Genomic DNA, 13459 nt, shown 5'->3' with positions numbered 1-13459 from the left:
AACAAAGCCCCAGGTCATGATGCTGTACCACTCGTAACATTGATTTATGGGCACCCCTCCTAACACAGCTATTCAGAGAGGTATTCCTCCCTCGTGGTCAAATTCTGTTATCATTCCACTCTTTAACAAGCACTGGCAAAGCCAATAGGTCTTGCTTTTTGGCTGCCACTGTAGACCTATTGGCTTTGCAAATGTTTGTTGTTGATGCTAGCCTGAGACAGCAGAAGCATTACTGCAGATTGCATACACCCCGGCACAGGGAGAATAAGTGATTTGCCCAGAACCATGGGATGTTGCACTGATCCTGAGACTCGAACCTGGTTCCCAGTTCCATAGTCGGCACTTCTGGCTGTAGCGCCACAAGAATGTAAGTGCATGGCTAAATACGGAGAGAGGTGCACTGTTGGAGACGCATCTACCAACACAGATCCTCTTTGGCGGCAGGTGGGAAACTTTATTGTAGATGGAACAATTTGAATTGGAAAATAAAGCAAACAGCAGAGAGTATGGCTCACTGTTTTTTGGCAGCGCATACTAACATCATTCAGAGCTGTGGAGCGGAGATAAAGACCGAGAAGCCAATTAGCAGTCAATCAACATGAGATAATAAATTCTGTGAGGGACAGGACCTCTGCCAGCTGTTTTGTTTGTTGCTGCCATGGAGGAACATTTTGGTCATTTTACATCACAAAGCTATGGTAACCCATCATGTACCTGCTCGTGTATGTAGAGCCTTCTCCTGTACCTCTCTGCAGAGGCTGCTGCTGTCTGTTGTATTTTGACACGTTGAATTGTTTCCTTTCTTCCATCGTCGCCTCAACACAACCAGTCCACAAAAAAAAATCAAAGCGCTATGAAGTGGCCAGCGCTTCAGTTGGAATGGAGGAGAATAAATAGAGATCAGTGCGTGTGGGAGGAGGAGAAGAAAAAGACACGGGGAAGAGAAGAAACAGGATTTGGGTGGGTGAGAAAAAAGTAAACAAGAACTAGAGATTGCTCTGATAAAAAATATAGGCCCAAATTTAAGAAAAGTGGTGCTTCATTACATGAAGTGCCATTTTTCTTGCGCCCCATTGTGCCACTAACGCACCAAGGCCCATATTTATACTCTTTTACGCAAACCAGCGTATAAACAGAGTATAAATATGCCCCCACGTGTGTGCCGTATTAATGATATGGCGCACCATGGAGCACGTTAGGATTAATAGCGTCATGATTTTGGCACTAATCCTGCAAAGTACATAGAGACCCATTATAAACAATGGTGTGCCTCAATTTAATGCCAGCACTGAACTGGCATTAAAAATTATAAGAAAAATGGTGCAGTGGAATCTCACAGATTCCACTGGGCCATTTTTCTGGGCCCCCTAATGGAGGAACGCCCCCTTGCATGCAGTATGTCTGGCGCAGGCATAAGGTGGCGCCAGGGTTTACAAAGTGGCGCAATGCATGTATTGCTCCACTTTGTAAATTTGGCACAATGTTTTTGCCAACCTAACGAGAACATTAATGTAAAAAAATAACGCTAATATAGTGCTAGGTGGTGCTCTTCTTAAATTTGGGTCATAGTACCCATGGTTGCAAATCATTGCAGGAGCCAAAAGAATAAATGAAGGAGGTCAGATGCTCCGCGCGAGCTGCAGCAGAGGAACAAGCCTATCAAGCAGGAGGGAGGAGGAAGGGGCACTGCAGGAATCCGGCGAGAGCAGGGGGGGGAGTGAGCAGAGCCAGCAATAAGGAGAGGAAGTGGTGGCCATGAAGTGGGAGCCGCCCCGAGCAAGGGACAGAAAACTGCACATTTGTGGGAAGTGCTCATGAAAATGAAACAAGCCTCGAGTGAAGGGGGATGAGGGAGTGCGGTAGCGGCTGGATGCCAAACTTGCATTCAACTTTGACGGGAGCATCTGTGTTACCATTCTGAACCTGAAAATGAGTTAAAGTTGACAAAAAAAGTAATGCGCTGACAAATATATACATTAAGAACAGAGTAAGCGTACATGTAACATGGGTAGTTGCCATGGGAGGAAACCAAGCAACGAAAGGAGAGACAAATACAACTGACCAGTAAAAAACTCACACTGACGAGATTCAAAGCAACGGGCAGCAAAGGGGGTGCACTTTACAGAATAGATAACATTTCTCGTGGAGAGAGAGCATGCGCTGCCTAGACAAAACTTAAAAAGGGCAACAAGGACGGCCCCTGCTGTTACAGGCCCATTTCATTGAAAGAATCAAGAGTGAGAGTAATTGGGAGAGTTCTATTGAGTAGGTTAACTGTGTGGGCTAGGGAACATGAGCTTTTCTCTGATGTATAATACAGCTTCCAGCCTGGGAAGGGCAACGTGGGCCAAGGTTTTAATCTCTACCTACTCGTAGCGAAGTACACCAAGGCAAAGGCAGGCTCCCTACATTTGGGGTTCATGGACTTCAGCTCAGCTTTGGACAAGGTTCACAGGACTAAGCTCTGAAACATATTGATGGGTGTGAGTTTTGATAAAATGCTGGTTACTTTTCATAGAGACTTGCATTTGGACCTTACAGTTACTGTGTGTTATGGGCCCACTGGGGAGTGTACATCTAAATTTGCCTTGAATCGTGGTGTTAGATAAGGCTGGATACCGGCACCTTTTTATTTATTTTCTATGTAAATAACCTGAAAAGGGTCCTATCTACAGAAGGGCATGATCTACCAAGAGAGAACCGTTTGTATTTCCTCCTTGTCTCATGTCTCTTTTTTCATTTTCTCTCCCACCATACTTTCTGCATCTTGCTCTCTTGTTCTCTTTCTCTCATTTCTTTCTGTCAATTCAATTCATCGTACATTACTCAAATTCAATATTGCTTTATCAGCATGGCAAACATCAGGGGTGGCCACAGTTTTTGGAGGCCCCCGCTATTTTGTAGAAAAGGGACTCAGTTCCACCTTGCGCCCCAGCCTGTGACTGAGAGGTGTTACCTGGTGGATGGCTCTGCAGTTTCTGGCATCTGCAAATACTGGCATCAGAGTGTTTGTAACTACCCGTCCCACCAGTACCAGCCCCTTTAATTGTGTGAATGGCACAAGAGAGGAACAGAGAACGTGACAAGATGAACCCTTCTACTGCTTGACGCACTGTAAATGTGAAACACCTTTGTGATTTGGAGCTGGGTAAAGAACACCATCAGGAAACAAACACAAATTGCCAGCACATTTTATTTATTTGCTGAAAGGTATTTAAAAATCTAATTTCCAAGTTCCACATATCTGTTTAATAATATTTACACTTTCAGCCATTTCCGAGTTTAGTTACAGATTGATAGTGGGAAAAACATGATGCATAAAAAGTAAAACCAAAATGTTATTTTAACATTATTTTATGTTTCTTGTTTTTAAAATAGGCCGTCGACCTTTCACGTGAGGATTATCATAAGGGCCTGAAATCACTTTTTGTGACATCACTACATGTGACATCATTGTGATTTGCATATGAGAAGTGTCCCCCTCCCTTTCTTCCTCACAACTACCCTGTTTATTGGCATGACGTTAGTCTATGGGTATTGAAAATAAATATATAAATTCACAAGTATTCAAGACGTTCCTCTAGTGGTGTCACACACTGACAAGTATTTGGGTGCTTCACTTGCTGTTCCCCCTCCTTCCATTTCTCACTTTCTTTCATTTTGCTCCCTCTTTCTTTGTCTCGCTCCCTTTATCTCTCTTTTGCCTTCTATATCTGCCACACACTCCTTCTTGCTTTAGCCTCATGAATGTCTCTGTCACTTCTGACACTCAGACAACAAACCCCTCTGAACATTTGAGAATAAGGGACAACCGGTGTGGAGAGGAGTTGTCGGGTGAGCAATTGATCGTCCTAGCAATTCAATGTTTTTGATGTGGGATTTAACTATTTCACCACATTCTTCAAACAGAATCTGCTGGTTCATTGGTTTCATTTTGGGAAAAATAGGAGCTTGGCAAGTCACAAAATTCATGGGAGGAGCCAAGCCGAGCTAAGGGTCAGACTTAGTTATAAGGCCCAAAGAACGAGCGGATACATCAACTGATTCAATGCGTAAATGATGCAGCAAACATTATGTAAGAGCAGGGTATACTCTGTTGGATTAAAAATCCTGAACACCTGTGCTTCACTTTAGTTCAATACATATACTGCAGCGGCATTTGTAAATAGTAATCTATACATTTTACCAATGGAGGTTCCCATCTCCAGAGCCCTGACAACACATCCATGAGCGAAACAATAGGTGACAATTTGTCATCTGCACTGTATTTATACTGCCAATATTTTTGTATGTGGGACAGTCTTATAGCGTGTTAAACTACATGAAAGTGAACGCAGTATGTGTAAAATGTTAAAATGTCTTTTTTGAACAAGGCTAAACGTGAGATAAGTCAGGATACAATATTTTCTTCACTGAAAAAAACAAAGATTACAGAGATGGTATACTTAGAAAATAGAATTTAAAAAAAAACCGTAGGAATTGACTGAAAAAAACAAAGGTTATAGGGGCGTTATATGGCTGTGGAAAAGCTACATAGTTTGCATTTGCTAGTATTTTAGCACCTCATGTTCTTACTGGGCTCTGAGGCACAGCCTCCCATTTTAAGAAAAAAAGCACATAAAGCAGAGTTTGTTCGAGACATAGGAAGAACAAAGTTCTAGATGTGATCTTTGCAGGTGCGTTTCCACCCTCAGACAACCATAACTTTTCCCCCTTTCTCACCCTTCACCCGTTCATGGTTCTCATAGTTTTATGAAAAACTCTTTGTACTGGGCTCCTTCATTCCACAATCATTCCTATAAAGAATTGTGCCATCATTTCCCGATTCTGTCCTTTAACTAGTTAGGATTTGGTTGAATGACTCTCTGTAAATAAGAAACTCATAAAACACATTTATATACAATTAATCTAACAGTGAATCCTTTACGTAGTGAGCAGTCAGCCAAGAACCAGCTCAATGTTAAATATCCCTGGGAAGTGCCACTATGATGGGTGCATTGACAGGTGCATGTGAGGATGGACATTAGCATTGCTTCTTCCATGTCAGGCATTGGGTGGTAAATATCGTGCACTGCAGGCATTAACCCTGAGAGTTACAGCTCACATTCTGCTGCTTTTACGTCTTGTGCTTTTGGACACTGTTCTCCGGCTACTGCCAGTGAATCATCAATGTTGTATGAAAATGACCAAACACCACGATCAGCTGTGATCATTCACCAGCGTGTGCTTGTTAAACTAGTTCTTCTTGCAGGGACTCAGTCGAGGTGTGTTGGGTTTATGGGTTTTATCACTAACCCCTCAAGTTAGCTGAAAGTACCCTTGTTAGTCCCAGTATTGTTCAGAGTGCTGCCTTTACAGGTAGCAGAACAGGTGCACTTGGATGTTTTTCTTTGCAACTGCATAAAAACCAACAATGTTTCTTTAATTTTAGTCAGCAATGTGCTAGTCTCCTAATGTGCTTCCTGGTATGTCATGTTGTTTTGTTATGTGTGCAAAAGTGAACAATCACTGAGAATAGACACGTTTTATAATTCTACAGGTATCGAGATTTGTGTTTCTTCTTTTCTGACTAGACGGGTCTTCTATGATCTGGTATTTGAATGCCCCACATCACTGACATTTTATCTTTCTCTGTAATTCCTTCATGTTAAAATAACTGCACTTTTTTGCTCCTGTCTATGCCCTCAGATGGTTCACTATCATTGTTAATCTTCTTAAGTTCTTTCCAGACTCGCTGCACCTCTAGGATTATTTCCATGTGAGTGAAATTAAAGTGTGTGTTCGCTGAGGACTGTGTAGAATCGAAAATTGACAAAAGCTCTTCACACTTTCAGTGCACTTCTAGGTCTTCCCACTGTGTGTTTGCTCATGACTTCTAGAGAGCTGATAATTGACAAAAGCAGTTCTGACATTCATTGCAATGTTTTTGTTTTTCTTCTGTGTGCGTTTGCTGATGTACCAATAGGTTTAATAACTGACAAAAGCTATCCACACATTCACTGCACCAGAACGGCTTTTCCCCAGTGTGTGTCCACTGATGAATCCTTAATGTTGAAAAGTCACTAAAACTATTTTCACATTCATTGCATTTGACTAAAGCTCTTCATACATTCACTGCACTTGAATGGCTTTTCCGCTGTGTGTGTTCCTTGATATATTTGTAGGCCTGGTAAACTAAAGCTCTTCACACATTTGGGGCAATTGAAAGGCTGTTCCCCTGTGAATGTTCCCTGATGAATCCTTAATGTTGGCACGTTCCTAAACCTACTTCCACATTGACCGTAATAGTATTGTTTATCCCCCGTGTGTTTGCTGATGTCTTCGTAGTTTTGATAATCAACTGATCCTATTCACACATTTACTGCACCTTTATGTTTTTCCCTGGTGTGTATTTGTTGATGCTTTTTGTAGGCCTGATAAGGGACTAAGTGGGTCATGACGACCCTGGCGGCCAGCGGAACACTGGCGGTAATACCGCTAGCAGGCTGGCGGTGTTCCGCCAGTGTATTATGACTGTGGTACATTAGCCATGGCCATAATGCCAGCCCCTCCATTGTACCGCCAGGCTTCTGCCGGGCGGTCATAATCCCCAGCCAGGCTAGCTAGACAGGACCCCAGTGCTCATAAGTTTGTGGCCTATATGTGTTCCCTGTGTGGTGCCTAACTGTATCACTGAGGCTCTGCTATCCAGAACCACAGTGTTTATGCTCTCTCTGCTTTTAAAATTGTCAATGCAGGCTAGTGACTAATTTTACCAATTCTCATTGGCACACTGAAACACCCTTATAATTCCATAGTATATGGTACCTAGGTACCCAGTCTATTGGGGTTCCAAGAGATCCCTATGGGCTGCAGCATTTCTTTTGTCACCCATAGGGAGCTCAGACAATTCGTACACAGGACTGCCCCTGCAGCCTGAGGGAAATAACGTCCACGTTATTTCACAGCCATTTTACACTGCACTTAAGTAACTTATAAGTCACCTTTATGTCTAACCCTCACTTGGTGAAGGTTAGGTGCAAAGTTACTTAGTGTGAGGGCACCCCGACACTAGCCAAGGTGCCCCCACATTGTTCAGGGCAAATTCCCCGGAATTTGTGAGTGTGGGGACACCATTACAATCGTGCACTACATATAGGTCAATACCTATATGTAGCGTCACCATGGTAACTCCGAACATGGCCATGTAACATGTCTAGGATCATGGGATTGTCACCCCAATACCAGAATGGGACAATTCCATGCATCCCCGGGTCTCTAGCACAGAACCCGGGTACTGCCAAACTGCCTTTCCGGGGTCTCCATTGCAGCTGCCAACCCATCAGACAGGTTTCTGCCCCCCTGGGGCCTGGGCAGCCTGGTCCCAGGAAGGCAGAACAAAGGATTTCCTCTGAGAGAGAGTGTTACACCCTCTCCCTTTAGAAATAGGTGTGAAGGGCTGGGGAGGAGTAGCCTCCCTCAGCCTCTGGAAATGCTTTGATGGGCACAGATGGTGCCCATCTCTGCATAAGCCAGTCTACACCGTTTCAGGATCCCCCAGCACTGCTCTGGCGCAAAACTGGACAAAGGAAAGGGGAGTGACCACTCCCCTGACCAGTACCTCCCAGGGGAGGTGCCCAGGGCTCCTCCAGTGTGTCCCAGACCTCTGCCATCTTGGATTCAGAGGTGTTTGGACACAACGGACAGCTCTGAGTGGCCAGTGCCAGCAGGTGACGTCAGAGACCCCTCCTGATAGGTGCTTACCTCTTTCAGTAGCCAAACCTCCTTTTTATGGATATTTAGGGTCTCTCCTCTGGGCTATTCCTCAGATAACGAATGCAAGAGCTTACCAGAGTTCCTCTGCACTTACCTCTTCAACTTCTGTCAAGGATCGACCACCGACTGCTCCAGGAGGCCTGCAAAACCGCAACAAAGTAGCAAGACGACAACCAGCAACATTGTAGTGCCTAATCCTGCCGGCTTTCTCGACTGGTTCCTGGTGGTGCATGTTCTGAGGGCTGTCTGCCTTCACCCTGCACTGGAAGCCAAGAAGAAATCTCCCGTGGGTTGACGGAGTCTTCCCCCTGCTAACGCAGGCACCAAATTTCTGCATCACTGGTCCTCTGGGTCCCCTCTCATCCTGACAAGTGTGGTCCCTGGAACACAGCAGCTGGGTCCAAGTGTCTCCCACAGTCCAGTGGCCCTTCTGTCCAAATTTGGTGGAGGTAAGTCCTTGCCTCCCCACGCCAGACAGCAAACCTGTGTACTGCATGATTTGCAGCTGCTCCGGCTTCTGTGCACTTTTCCAAGGATTCCTTTGTGCACAGCCTAGCCTGTGTCCCCAGCACTCCATCCTGCATTGCCCAACTTGCTGAGTTGGAGTCCGACGTCGTGGGACCTTCTGTTGTGATTCTGAGTCGACCGCTGTCCTCAGATCTTCTAAGTGCTTGTTCCGGTACTTCAGCGGGTGCTGCCTGCTTCTGCCAGGGCTCTTTGAGTTGCTGAGCGCCCTCTCCATCTCCTCCTCAAAGGGGCGACATCCTGGTCCTTCCTGGTCCCCAGCAGCACCCAAAATCTTCAACTGCGACTCTTGCATCTAGCACGGCTTGTTTGCAGTCTTTCTGCGTGGAAACAACTCTGCGTCCTCCAGCACGCCGTGGGACATCTTCTGACCAAAGGAGAAGTTCTTGGCACCTTCCGTCGTTGAAGAATCTTCAGCTTCTTCCACCCGGAGGCAGCCCCTTTGCACCTTCATCTGGGGTTTAGTGGGCTCCTGTCCCCCCGGACACTTGTGTGACTCTTGGACTTGGTCCCCTTCCTTTACAGGTCCCCAGGTCCAGGAATCTGTCTTCAGTGTTTTGCTGGTGGTTGTTGTTCTTGCAGAATCCCCTATCTCGACTTTACTGTCTTTCTGGGGTAGTATGGTAACTTTACTCCTACTTTTCAGGGTCTTGGGGTGGGGTATCTTGGACACCCTTAGTGTTTTCTAACAGTCTCAGCGACCCTCTACAACCTACACTAGGCCTGGGGTCCATTCGTGGTTCGCATTCCACTTTTGGAGTATATGGCTTTTGTTGCCCCTAGGCCTATTTCTACCTATTGCATCCTATTGTGATTCTACATTGTTTGCACTACTTTTCTAACTGTTACTTACCTGATTTTGGTTTGTGTGCATATAATTTGTGTATATTACTTACCTCCTAAGGGAGTATATCCTCTGAGATACTTTTGGCATATTGTCACTAACATAAAGTACCTTTATTTTTAGTAACTCTGAGTATTGTGTTTTCTTGTGATATAGTGCTATATGATATAAGTGGTATAGTAGGAGCTTTGCATGTCTCCTAGTTCAGCCACGGATACCGCCAGCACTGTTCATACAATTCACTGCACTTCAATGTTTTTTCTCCTGTGTGCATTCGCTGATGTTTCCTTAATGCTGAAGAGTCACTAAAACTACTGCCGGATTCACTACAATTTTAAGGATTTTCCCCTGTGTGTGTGCGCTGATGTCTATGTAGGTGTGATAACTGACTAAAACTATTCCCACATTCACTGCACTTGAATGGTATTTCCCCTGTGTGTGTCCGCTGATGAGTCCCTAATGATGAAGCATAACTAAAAGCGCTGCCACATTCACTGCACTTGAACACCCTGTGTGTGTTCGCTGATGTGTTTTTAGGTTTGATAACTGACTAAAGCTCTTCACACATTCACTGCACTTGAATGGTATTTCCCCTGTGTGTGTTTGCTGATGAGTCCCTAATGATGAAGCATAACTAAAAGTGCTGCCACATTCACTGCATTTGAATGGCTTTTCCACTGTGTGTGTTCGTTGATGATTCCTTAATGATGAAGAGTAAATAAAAGCGCTGCCACATTCACTGCACTTGAATGGTTTTTCCCCTGTGTGTGCCCGCTGGTGTCTTCGTAGGTGTGATTACATACTAAAGCACTTTGCACATTCACTGCAATTGAATGGTTTCTCCCCTGTGTGTGTGCGCTGATGTCTTTTTAGGTCTGATAACTGACTAAAGCTCTTCACACATTCACTGCACTTGAATGTTTTTTCCACTGTGTGTGTTCGCTGATGAATCACTAAAGATGAAGCATAACTAAAAGCTCTGCCACATTCACTGCACTTGAATGGTTTTTCCCCTGTGTGTGTGCGCTGATGTCTTTTTAGGTTTGATAATTGATTAAAGCTCTTCAGACATTCATTGCACTTGAATGGTTTTTCCCCAGTGTGTGTTCGCTGATGACTCCGTAATGATAAAGAGGTTTTAAAAGAGCTGCAACATTCACTGCACTTGAATGGCTTTTCCCCTGTGTGTGTTCGCTGATGTCTTTTTAGATCTGATAACTGACTAAAGCTATTCCCACATTCACTGCACTTGAATGGTATTTCCCCTGTGTGTGTTTGCTGATGAGTCCCTAATGATGAAGCATAACTAAAAGTGCTGCCACATTCACTGCACTTGAATGGCTTTTCTCCTGTGTGTGTTCGCTGATGAATCCTTAATGATGAAGAGTAAATAAAAGCGCTGCCACATTCACTGCACTTGAATGGTTTCTCCCCTGTGTGTGTTTGCTGATGTCTTTTTAGGTCTGATAACTGACTAAAGCTCTTCACACATTCACTGCACTTGAATGTTTTTTCCCCTGTGTGTGTTCGCTGATGAATCACTAAAGATGAAGCACAACTAAAAGCTCTGCCACATTCACTGCACTTGAATGGTTTCTCCCCTGTGTGTGTATGCTGATGTCTTTTTAGGTGTGATAACTGACTAAAGCTCTTCAGACATTCACTGCACTTGAATGGTTTTTCCCCAGTGTGTGTTTGCTGATGAATCCTTAATGATGAAGAGTAAATAAAATAGCTGCCACATTCACTGCACTTGAATGGTTTTTCCCCTGTGTGTGTTCGCTGGTGTCTTTGTAATTGTAATGACATACTAAAGCACTTTGCACATTCACTGCACTTGAATGGTTTTTCCCCCGTGTGTGTTTGCTGATGAATCCTTAATGATGAAGAGTAAATAAAAGCACTGCCACATTCACTGCACTTGAATGGTTTTTCCCCTGTGTGTGTTCGCTGGTGTCTTCGTAGGTGTGATGACATACTAAAGCACTTTGCACATTCACTGCACTTGAATGGTTTCTCCCCTGTGTGTGTTCGCTGATGTCTTTGTAATTGTAATGACATACTAAAGCACTTTGCACATTCACTGCACTTGAATGTTTTTTCTCCTGTGTGTGCTTGCTGGTGTCTTCGTAGGTGTGATGACATACTAAAGCACTTTGCACATTCACTGCACTTGAATGGTTTTTCCCCTGTGTGTGTTTGCTGATGAATCCTGAGTTGTGAAGAATCACTAAAACTACTTCCACATTCAGTGCAATGGTATGGGTTTTCCCCTGTGTGTGTTTGATGATGTCTTTGGAGGTGTGATGATTGACTAAAGCTCTTCACGCATTCACTGCACTTGTATGGTTTTTCCCCTCTGTGTGTTTGCTGATGTCTCTGTAAGTCTGGTATTTGACTGATGCTCTTTACACAATCACTGGACTTGAATGTTTTTTTTTTCCTGTGTGAGTTTTCTGATGGTGCTTTAATTGAGATGAGAAACTAAAACTCTCACTAAATGTCTATGATTTGTTTTTCATGGTTAGCGTCTGTGGTTGGTTAAATATTTGTCTACAGCCCAAGTCTGTGCTTCCTAATGAGCCATTAGGCTGATAAAGCACTTGCACGTTTGATTTCTGAATTAAAACTAACGTTCAATAGCCATTAAATACGTGTCACACTCATAATATATATAAAATATATTGTAGGTAGTTGTGACTTTAGATTGGATTATGGCTATGCACGCTTGCGGGTAAAGATTAATCTCCCTTCTGGCTGGTGCAAATTGGAGCAGTCTGTTGTATTGTAGACAGCAGAAGTCCTCTTCTCTTCTACCCCTCAGTTGTTTGGCTCCAATCTGTTGGGCTTTTCTCTGGTTGCTGTGATTTGGCCAGGAAGAGTTTACAATACACGCAGAGCATTGAATGATGGTCTGTTCTCACTTTAGAAAACAAAGCACTGCTGTAACATCATACTGATCACATGACCAAAGCTGGTGTTGGACACATGTTTATACAAGAGGTAGTTTGTTGTTGTTGTTGCTGCCTTCATTTTCAAGCAGTCATTTCTTCGTCTTGTGATGATGAGGTGCTCAGCTCAAACTCTTACATCCACTGAATTGCTCTTAAATGCTTCTTCCAGGATCAGTTTATGTGCAGGTTTCTCAGTTGCTGTCTGTATTGATGTTTTCCTGAATACTGGAGCTCATTGTTGGTGACTGTTCTTTGCAGATCTGCAGTTTTATCTTCTTTATTCATAATAATGTCATGCATTCAAGGCTTGTTTTCTGTTGGATGTGAAGATATTAAAAATTACTAAATGGAAATGTGAATACACAATATTGAACTGGTTGTAAATTACATCTCTACTTAACCGTCTTTGAAACTTAGCAAGGAATACTTCACCATACACGGATATTTAACTAAACGTTTTGTTGAAAATGTCACATCGTATTATCTTCTGAAAAGGAGGGGATTTACCAGCATTCACAAAGTAACTTAGTAAAGGAAGGATGCTTACGGAGTGCCTATGTCACAAAGTATTAACTTCTGAAAAGGAGGTGATTTACCAGTGTTCCCAGAGTAACTTAGTAAAGGAAGGACGCTCATGGAGCACCTATGTGGTACTGGCGCTGCTTTAGGTAGATGCACATGGATAAGATTTAATTTAAAGAAGAACTGATTGTGGAAAAACAGAGGGATCAGGATGGGCTGCTGTTATCTAATAACTCTTCAGGAAATATATAACAAAGGTAACTCTTCAGGAAGTATATAACAAAAATACCTCAATTCACACACTTCAAATAAATGCTTCCCTGTTCACATTGGATCAGCTCAAATGCCAACTCCTGCCTTCACCTTACTGTTCATCAAGTCACCTTTGACACTTTCAAAAGCTCCCCTGGTTCAAGCATTACTGTTTTTTTCTAAGCTGAAAGATTGGAGCATTATTGCGAGTTGAGGTGGGCTACCTATTGCCAGAACATCTGCCCATCTCCCTCAAACTAGCAGAGCTTATAGTGCCTGATTCTGGCCCTGAAAGACAACTTAAAAAGATGCAGCTCCTTCCAGGGCCTTTTTGTAAAACAGAATGAGGGGTTGATTTTAACACCCGACCTTTACATTATCTGCACAAAGAAGGCAAACAAACATTCATTCATATAATTTATTATTCAACAATATCAGTCATTAAGAGAATCCATCACAACTAATAATTCACCGGATATATCACCGCAACGGATGTGTGCATTTAACCTTTTTCCTCTTTTTCTGCCTTCACGTGGTATCTGACTTAATGTTGTAAGTTTGGGACCTAGGATGCTCCTTTGTGACTGGATGGGCATTGGGCAGATCG

The 13459-nt window shown here is 43.5% G+C and overlaps 1 protein-coding gene across 1 annotated transcript; it reads right to left on the bottom strand.

The window, feature by feature from the left end:
• Positions 1-9218: 9218 nt before the first annotated feature.
• LOC138276093 (oocyte zinc finger protein XlCOF7.1-like) lies at positions 9219-11269 on the bottom strand. Its single transcript, XM_069219149.1, is given in 2 exon segments — positions 9219-9556; positions 9631-11269. Coding segments are annotated over 2 exon segments (1872 nt in total). The 3' UTR covers positions 9219-9323.
• Between the last annotated feature and the right edge of the window lie 2190 nt (positions 11270-13459).

The sequence above is a fragment of the Pleurodeles waltl genome, unplaced genomic scaffold (genome assembly GCF_031143425.1).
Source record: "Pleurodeles waltl isolate 20211129_DDA unplaced genomic scaffold, aPleWal1.hap1.20221129 scaffold_37, whole genome shotgun sequence".
Lineage (NCBI taxonomy): Eukaryota > Metazoa > Chordata > Amphibia > Caudata > Salamandridae > Pleurodeles > Pleurodeles waltl.
The sequence above is the reverse complement of the archived record's forward strand: the minus strand, read 5'-3'. Positions and strand labels throughout refer to the sequence as shown.